Consider the following 10,107-nt stretch of genomic DNA (forward strand, 5'->3'; position numbering starts at 1 on the left):
AACGCAATGAGGAGGAAAACAAATAATTAACAAGTCGAGGAAAATATGTGTCAAGAGTATTAACATCAATTTCAGGGAGTGGAAGATTATATTATTGATGTCATTGGTGTTATTGACTTTGGTTAAAGTTTTACATTTTTGCCCTAAATAAATGGAGAGAGTGAAGGCATTTCAAAGGATTACTTGTGTTTTAAAACATAAAGATTCAAATGCATGGGTTGGAAGCTAAAAAAGTTTTTGCACTGTGTATGAATTTCTTTTTCGTAAATAAATACAATGGCCATAATTTGTCTCAAATGCAAAAATTACACCGATACTAAACATATCTCACATGTTAAAAGTAAAAATAGGGTTATACAAAAAGGGATATGTTCAGTGTGTGGCTGTAAAAAGAGTAAATTTATCTCCAAAGAAAAACGTGAGGGAGATATAAAAAAGTTTTTAATCAGGGAGTAAATTTAAAGCTGGAATACCGGGGGAATTACATTTACCAGGGTATTCTTTCTGTGGTCCAGGCACAAACTTAGATAAAAGATTAGATGAGGCGAACAATCCTAAACCTTGGTCCAAACCTCTAAATCGGGTTGATGAAGTGTGTATGAAGCATGATATTGATTATGAAAATAGCACGATGTTGGAAAAAAACACAAAGCCGAGAGAGAAATGTTGTATAATTTATCTTTAATACGAAATTCAACATCGAGAGAAATAGTTAACAGATTCATCGGGAAGAAGATAAGTGTTAAATTGAGACTTCGGCTTGGAAATTCAAAAAAACTTTTCAACTCTAATGATGCCATTAAGATTGAAGAGCATTTACCTAATAAACTTTCCGCTGATGAATTACATAAACCAATAATCACAAGGTTTAAAGTGCTTGTGGTGCACTAAAGTGCTGTGGTTGATCAGTGCTTTAAAAGTGCTTTAAACAAGGTTTAAAGTGCACTAAAGTGCTGTGGTTGATCAGTGCCCCAGACGAGATACACTTCTAGTCTTGGGGGATTTCAATGCATCGACTGGAACTGATAGGGATGGTTATGAGGTGTGTGTTGGTCCCCATGGGTCAGGAACTATGAACCAGAATAGCACTAAGTTCCTTGACTTTGCAAGAAGTCATGGACTTAGGGTGGCTGGTTCATGGTTTCAGCGCCCGCAAGCTCATCGCTGGACTTGGTATTCCAACGCTGGCGGTGTGGCAAAGGAGATTGACCATGTCCTCATTGACTGTCGTTGGAGGATGATCCAGAACTGCAGGGTCTACCGGAGTGCTCAGTTCCTCAATACTGACCACAGGCTTGTTGTAGCAACTCTAAAGCTGCACCTTAAATCCTGGAGAATGGTACCATCCCAGCCTAGGCTGGATGTTGCCAAGCTCAGGGATGAGAGAGTAGCTGAGGAGTTTGCGAACAGGCTGAGTGGACACTTGGGGGTCTGGGTGCTTTGGGGGTCCTGAAGAGTTGTGGAACACCTTCAAGACCACCGTCCTTGATGTTGCCGGTGGATGCCTTGGAGTTCACCGCAGGGCAAAGAAGAATTTTGTCTCTCAAGGGACACTGGATACCATTGACCAGAGTCGCAGGGCCAGGCTGAATGGCAGAGCTGAGCTGTTCAGGGAGCTGAGGCGTAAAACTGTACGTGCACTGAGGGTGGACAAGGAGGCCTATGTGCGAGGAATCTGTGAGGGGGTAGAGCATCACCTGTGGACAGGTGATTCTCGTCCCGCTTACAGGGGAATTCGCGCATTACGTTCATCCAAGCCCATCCCTCGGAGCACTGCAGTTCGAGCAGAGAGTGGTAGGCTCTTGACAGAGGAGTCTGAAGTGAAGGCCCGCTGGGCCGGTTACTTCGAGCGGTTGTACCAGGCTGATCCCCCAGCTGTCGAGTTGGACGTCAAGGGTGTTACAATCCCTGTTGCTGACCCTCGAATCAACTGTGGTCCACCATCGCTTGTGGAAACACGGGCTGCGGTGAACCAGTTGAAACGGGGCAAAGCTCCAGGGATCTGTGGCATCCATGCCGAACTTCTCAAGGCTGGTGGAAATGCTGCACTCGTGTCATTGCATGCAGTTTTGTGCTCTGCCTGGAACACAGGCATCATCCCAACTGACTGGAAGAGGGGCCTTGTTGTCCCTCTCTGGAAAGGGAAGGGTGATCGCCAAGACTGCAACAACTACCGAGGGGTGACGCTGCTCTCAGTGCCGGGCAAGGTCTTTGCTCGGATAATTCTTGATAGGGTTCGCCACCATCTGCTTGAGCACCAGCGTCCAGAGCAGTCAGGCTTTACACCAAAGAGGTCAACGATTGACCGTATCCTTGCACTTAGTGTCCTCACCGAACGCAGATGAGAGTTTCGGCAGGGGCTGCTTGCAGCCTATGTTGATCTCTGTAAAGCGTTCGATTCAGTGAATCGGGATGTCCTCTGGAGGATTCTTGGTCTTCGTGGGGTGCCACCGAAACTGATCGATCTGATGTCTGAACTCTACTCTGGTACTGAGAGTGCTGTGAAGTGTGGTGGTACTGCCTCTGACTTATTTCCAGTTTTTACTGGAGTTCGTCAGGGATGTGTACTTGCCCCCACACTTTTCAGCACTTGTATGGACTGGATTTTTGGGAGGATGTCGGAGAGATCAAGTTGCGGTGCATCGTTTGGCAATGTCAAGATCTCGGACCTTGATTTTGCAGATGATGCAGTCATCTTTGCGGAGACTTTAGACATCCTCTTGGGGGCCCTCGAGGTGCTGAATGAGGAGTCGGAGCCGTTGGGATTACGGATTTCTTGGGTCAAAACAAAGATCCAGGCTTTCGGTGACATCTTGGATGCTGCTGTCCTGTTTGTGTCTGTTTGTGGTGAGGATGTTGAGGTCGTGGATAGATTCACTTACCTTGGCAGTGATATTCATGTCTCCGCAGGTTGTGAGCCGGAGGTCAATAGACGTCTGGGTCGGGCCTGGGGAGTCATGGATTCACTGGATCATGGGGTGTGGCGCTGCCGGTACCTGTGCGGGAGGACGAAAGTCCGAGTCTTCAGGTCCTTGGTACTTCCAGTCTTGCTCTATGGGTGCGAGACTTGGACTTTAACCAAGGATCTGAGACGGAGACTTAATTCCTTTGGTACCAGGTCTCTTCGGAGAATCCTTGGCTATCGCTGGTCGGATTTTGTGTCCAACGAGCGGTTGCTGAGAGAGACTCGGATGAGATTTGTTACCTGCATAGTCCGTGAGCGTCAGCTGCGGCTGTATGGACATGTGGCTCGTTTTCCTGACGCTGATCCTGCTCACCAGATTCTCTCAGCGAGGGAGTTTCATGAGTGGAGGAGGCCAGTGGGCCGACCACGTGCCTCATGGTTGCAGCAGGTTGACCATCATCTCAAGGAGATGGGGATGGGCCTGGCATCTGCCTGGGGGATGGCCAGACGGAGGCCCCTGGAGTACCGGCGGAAAGTGGACGCAGCGACGCGCTGTTCTGGCACATGCTCCCATACCTGACCCTGACAAGGTTTAAAAGAAGCAAGGTTTATTCCAAAGGGGTTGAGTACATTTGGTCTGCTGAATTAAATGAACTCAATAATGGTAAGGGATACAAGTATGCTTTAACTGTTATTGATTTGAGGAGGAGATATGCGTGGGTCGTTACTTTGAAAAATAAAAGAGGTCATACTCTTATGTCAGCCTTCCAACAGATATTTAATAAAAGCAAAAGGAAACCAAAGAAGTTATGGACAGATGAGGGAACAGAGTTCAACAAAACATTTTTGAATTTTCTTAAAGATAATGGTATTGCATTATAAAGCACCTTTAATGAAGGAAAGGTGGTTGTTATCGAGCGTTTTAATCGCACTTTGAAAGAGAGACAATATAAAAAATTCACTTAACTCTGTACTGAACAATGGGTGCCTTTAATTCAGGACACTGCAGATAATTATAATAATTCAGTTAATTCTTCAACAAAATCAAAACCATCAGAAGCATTTACAAAATTAACATACAAAAAGGAGATTAATCTGAAAAATCCAAAGTTTAAGGTTGGTGGTGATGTAAGAATATATCAGTGGAAAATTTGAGAAATTTTCTTTGAGAAAGGTTATGCAGAGGTAGACGAATGAACTTTTAAAAATCATTGATGTTATAGATAGAGTTCCTTGGACTTATAAATTGTACGATTTAAAGAGAGAAGAAATTCTTTGCTTCATTTTCTTCACAAGAATTACAAAAGACAAAACTAAGTAAATAACACTTTGAAAGCAACATGTCAACACTTCACAATCCTCTACTTATACACCTTTGTGGAGTATAGCAGGGGACATCTGCTGAGGTATTAAAAAAATATACAAACAAAACTATATATAATGTGTGTAATGGGGGACATTCTTAGATCTGTGAACCCCAAACACAGAATCCTCAACTGAATAGTCAGTCAAGGCTTAACTTTTGCTTGTTTGTGTGTGTGAGTCATAAAATAACAGGGAGCATAATCAATCTTAACCCTTACATAAATCCAAAACCCTAACCCTCACATTCAAAATCCCAACCCTAACACCCAACCAAATATTATATATATATATATATATATATATATATATATATATATATATATATATATATATATATATATATATATATATAACAGGGGTTTCCTTAGAAGCCGGTTACCGGTGACCCACAGCGTCTACTCAGAGAAAAAATGTCAAAGGTCGCCACCTACTTCAGCGCCAATTTTTCGATATTTTTTTTTTTTTTTTTGGCACCACGAAATCTCTACACCCCCTGTTTTGAAATCCGAGAAATGGAATATGGTTTCCTTAATGAATGCTAGTTCATCTACACTATTATTATGCAACACACTTACTTCAGATTGCTCACTGTACTCCACCATGTGCAGTATCATCTCCCTATGAAGTACTAAGGTATGGCCCAAATGTTGCTAAAATGCCTCTCTTTTAAAGTGCTTAGATACTCCATCTTCCAGACACCTTGGTGTGCCCTAAACCATGGCCTTAAATTAATGAACCCTGTTTAAAAGCTGCTTGAACTAACTATACAGTATAGCTGAATTTCAGTCAACCAGTCAGTCAGTCAGTCAGTATATTAATGCAACTACATCCAGTATAGGCCTAACCACCTGTTTTTGTGGAGTTTTCCACCCCAACAGCATGATAATATGAGAATGATTTCATGTCAGAAATCATGCTGGAATGCATCTCAGCCATCTAGGATCCTCTGGCTTCCAGGGCCTGCCTCGGGCCCTGGACCCCGGCCATACAGCTACGCTCGCTTCGCTCGCGGTGATGGTAACCTGCTACTTTTTAATGGTAGCCTCCTACTCCAAAAAACAAGGAAACCCCTGATATATATATATATATATATATATATATATATATATATATATATATATATATATATATATATATATACATATATATATATATACACATTTTTTTTTCCTCTTCCAATTCTGTTTTTCAAGACTTTCAAGTTTGAAGTAGTAGAAATGGGGAGGAAGAATTTTCCAGCACTTTCTTGATATTGCTGAAAAATAAATAAAATAAATATATTACTCATCTAATATTGAATTAAATAATACTAGCGATACCCGTGCACATGCACGGGATAGCAGTACAACATAGCTGGTAGCAGACGACAGAGAATACACGGGGAATGACAAAAATACACATTGTGCAAAATGCAAGTGGTACTATGGAACGCCAAGACTTCCCAAACATTGTCGGCATGTCCGCTAAGTGCCACAGCAATTTCATACGGATCGTGTGACAGCGAGCCGAGTTTTTAGTGTGCAAGCTTGGTATTATAATTGATATAATTTAATTTATTTGTAATCAACTGATCTTCCCTATCATCAAGCACCATCCAACAAAGAACCACATCAATAGTTTTAAAACCCTGAGAGTCTTGGTAGAAACCACATTTGAAGTCACCAAAATAAAACCAACTTTCAAAGTCTCCAAGGTATAACCACATTCCTGTCGAGTTTCCAAGACAAGTATCACGTTGTGAGTTATCAAACCAAAACCCACATTCCAAGTGTTCAAAATAATAAAAAGTTTTTCAAGTCTCCAAGGGATAACTCATTTACTGATCTTTTTCAAAATTTGTGAGGTCTCCGAGGTAGGCTCCACATTTAGAACCATCTTGGCAGAACCCTTTTCCTGAGCCTCCAAGGTAGGTACTGAAACCAGAGGCAGAACTCATGCTATGTTTTCCCAAAATTTAGTGAGCCTCTGAGGTAAAACTTGTATTCTGACTCATCAAGGTAGAACTTGTTCAGTGGGTATTGTCTTGACAACTCACAATGAGTACTATTGCTGTAAAACTCTTTTTCAGGATTTTGTGTGTCTCCAAGATATAACTCTTTGGTTGGGTCATCAAGGTGGAGCTTGTTCTGTGGGATTTGGTCACTCACATGGTCTTCAACCAAATCAACAATTTCACCCCAAGTTGTGGCAAAAGCAGTATTTTCATTTTGCACCTCAGATACAATTACCTGTGAGAGAAAACAACATATTAATTAAGTGATTTAATCACTAAATTATAATATGTTTAAATCAAACTCTGTAAATATGAAAACTTTTTTTTCAGAAAGTTTTTCCCTTTCCCACATTCACTTCAATGTAAATTTTGGACTGCACCATAAACCCCATTTCCCTACTCCTACTGACCTCCTCCCATCCATGTACTGCATAACAAAAAACTCTGAAATTCTACTTGTACACAACTTAAGGTGCGTATGCACTGGCTAACCTGTGTTGGTTTAAGCCCCATATATTTTGACTCGTCATTTTGCTGATTAGTTGATGTGGGTCATTTTTATTTATTTGCCTTGCATCAGGATATTGTAACGTTTGAGGGGGGGGGGGTATGCATTCAAAGGGTAATTAGGATGTTTAATTAGGTATGCCATGCTGTTCGAGTTTACCAGGATCTCGATGTAATAAGTAGCAATTCAGTGGTGATAAGTTGTCTAGTAAATGTTCATTTCTTCAAGGGGGGGAATGATAATTGTCACGTAATTAGATAGAGACACGGGATAGGGTAAGTGTGTCTGCGTAAACCCCTTTTTGGTATTCTCTGGAGACTGGCCGTGACGTCACAGGACAGTGCAGCGGAAGGCTCCGCCCCGTGATCACGATTGGCAGAAGGCGACGGCGGTGGGCCAATAAACGGCTCGATTGGAAGTGACGAGGACAGGAGGATAAAAAGGTTCTGTTCGGGGTCGAAAAAGGAAGAGGAAGAAGATCACAACCAAAAGATAGTGTTTTTTTGGTGTGGAGGCTGTTGCGCGGAGAGCGTCCTTGTTGTTGTGCTGATTCGATCGTGTTCTTGATCGTGTCTTGGAGCCTTGCTGAGCCTCGTGCCTCACCTTGGTTGGCTCTGGGGTTCTGCTGACTCGGAGTACGGGGTCGAACGGCGGGCGGACCTGCCTCCCTCTCCTGCTCGCAACTTGGCGCCAGAACTGGTTCCCTGGCGGCTGTGAGCGGACTTGGGCCAAGACCAGGAGGTCGACAGCACCACGGTTTCTCCTGCCCCCCTGACGAGAACAAGGCCAGCTCGTCCGACGCCGATCCAGGGACAGTTGCGTCCACACCAGTCCAGCCTGACCACCAGAAATAGCTACGTTTTGTGTGTGTGTGTGTGTGTGTGTGTGTGTGTGTGTGTGTGTGTGTGTGTGTGTGTGTGTGTGTGTGTGTGTGTGTGCTTGGCGCCTTAGAGGGATTGAGAACTGTATATTCATTGGAATTGTCTGTTTTCCCCACGCCCGATCCCACACCATCCCGTCGAATCGCCCCGGATCCCTCTTCTTGCCGAGTTTTATTATTTCTGGTTAATAATAAAAACAAATAAACATCATCAACTCAGTCAAAAGTGACTCGTGCCACCTTCCTCGTCCCGTTTGCGGTAGAGCGATTAGAACCGCCATGTTTGGGTTATAAATAAATAAACCGCCTCCATCGTTTCGGCTCATTCTACGTTGGCGGGACTGTTCAAGTCCCGTGGACGTCACAATATTATGCTGAATATATGAAGTCAAAGATGTGAAGCAGGCCTGAAGGGCCTTTCTTAAATCTGCTTCTTTGCACAAGTTCTTCATTGCAAGTTTTATAACTGGACAAAGTGTGTCTCTCTCCCATCACCTCCTAGGGCCCAAACACATTGCTTGCAGCCATGCTGGGCATGCTGGTGCTTGGTGTGATGGTGCTGGGCGTGCTGGTCATGACGTGATCACAAAAAGTGAAGAACATCGTACCTGGAAGAGTTTGCAATTCGCACGTTCCAGCCAATCTGATTCTCGGGACTCCATCCCACCACGTGTACATATTGACAGCCGTTTGTTCAAGTGTCTTGGTCACCTGACATGAGTTGTCTGAACTTTCATCACCACCAGTCTGACTCATTGGCATGCATGCATGAGTCTGCAATTCAGTTTGTCAGTATATTCTGCACACACACACACACACACACACACACACACACACACACACACACACACACACACACACACACACACACACACACACACACACGATTTTGTTTTTGCAAATCGGTTGTTTTTGCATTTTGAAGAATGGTATGCAATACAGAAAAATTGTCACCCAGCTTTTTCTCTGCTGGCACATTCTTAGTTTTCTGCATTAATTTTTAATTCAAAAGAAAACAATCATTGAAATATTTCTGCAGAAAAACTTAACTCTATGTGTTTTAGCATTGGATCCAGCACTATGTGAAGCATGGTTGGGAGTTGTGGGAGGGTGGTGGATGTATAAAGGATTAAAGTTTCACCATATTTGCGTACATAATAAATAGATGGCTCCTGAAAATTAGCTCGTACCCAAACTTTAAAATTGAAATATAAATCCATGGCAACGTGAACTGAAACACTAAACTCTTTATAGTTGCAATTTTTCTCACAAAACGTTTTGTAAAACATTCTTGATGAAAGCGAGATTTTCCTCAGTAACAACTTGGTTCAATAAAACACTCCATAAACTCAACACCACATCCAGGATCAGGATGGTTCACTGAATGAAGTGATATCCATTCACAGCGAACAGTAAAAGAGCTAAATATTTACATATACAAACTAGAACAGCACTATTTGAGTGCAGAGTCTCTCCTTGCATGTTCATTCTGAACAAAAATACCATTGTTAACTGAACACGCAACTATTATGGCCCATATACCCGATTATATTGGGTACATAGTTTATTGGCATGGGTTATGACATCATAAATTTAATTATGCACTTACAGCAGGTAGTAGATCAGATATATTAAAGTTCCAGATTTTTTGGATAAGGATTTCAATTTGACCAATTAGAGCAAGAATAGCACTTCAATGATGATGTCATCATTATCACCATATATATACCCCATGAGTTGACATATGCCAAGTTTCAATTTTTTTCATCGAGCGGTTTCAGAGATGTCCATTTTTTTCCCCTTTAATCCATATGGCTGCAGCACCATGTGACCTATGACATCAAACTTATCAATAAAATATTATCCATGGGGAGTGCCTCCTATGTTTATGGTTTTGCATTGATCGGACAAGCGGTTGCAGAGAAAAACATTTTTAAAGCAAAAAAATACACACAAACACAACTTGCAACCCCTATGGGGTGAGACCAACTAGAATGGCACTCGGTAGAGCGCATACCTCCGCCAGCAGAACACTTTACATTTTGTATCTCATCAATAGGCAAGATCTGCATGCAAATCATTCGTCCTTGCCACACACCAAAATCTAATTGGCTTGTTCTTGTCACCTATCCGACCTGTCCACAAAGTTTCATCCGAATCCGTTCACAACCTTTTGAGATATCCTGCTATATATCGTTTTTGGCCCTATCTCTCAATGGTAAAGAATCACTTAAATTCTCCGAACCGTATTTTTACCAAAATTGAATCAATTTGTCCTTGTGAAACACCCAACCTATCGCCGAAGTTTTGTGCAAATCCGTCCATAACCTTTTGCCATATCCTGCTCAAAGACTGACAAACAGACAGACAGACAGACAGGGGTGAAAACATAACCTCGTCCACCTTCGATGGCAGAGGTTAAAACAAACAAACACATGGTCAATATGGAGTTCAAA

The 10,107-nt window shown here is 42.5% G+C and overlaps 1 protein-coding gene across 1 annotated transcript in view; it reads left to right on the forward strand.

Annotated features, from left to right (window-relative positions):
- Positions 1-9,521, forward strand: part of LOC147022963 (junctophilin-1-like) — a 51,015-nt gene extending 41,494 nt beyond the window's left edge. Inside the window, exon 7 of the mRNA XM_085887917.1 lies at positions 8,154-9,521. Coding sequence (XP_085744043.1) covers positions 8,154-8,234 — 81 coding nt within the window. The 3' untranslated portion in view covers positions 8,235-9,521. The remainder of the gene's footprint in view (positions 1-8,153) is intronic.
- Positions 9,522-10,107: the final 586 nt, after the last annotated feature.

Source organism: Eptatretus burgeri, chromosome 7 (genome assembly GCF_056783735.1).
Source record: "Eptatretus burgeri isolate ZD-2024b chromosome 7, Ebu_testis_v1, whole genome shotgun sequence".
Taxonomy (NCBI): Eukaryota; Metazoa; Chordata; class Myxini; order Myxiniformes; family Myxinidae; genus Eptatretus; species Eptatretus burgeri.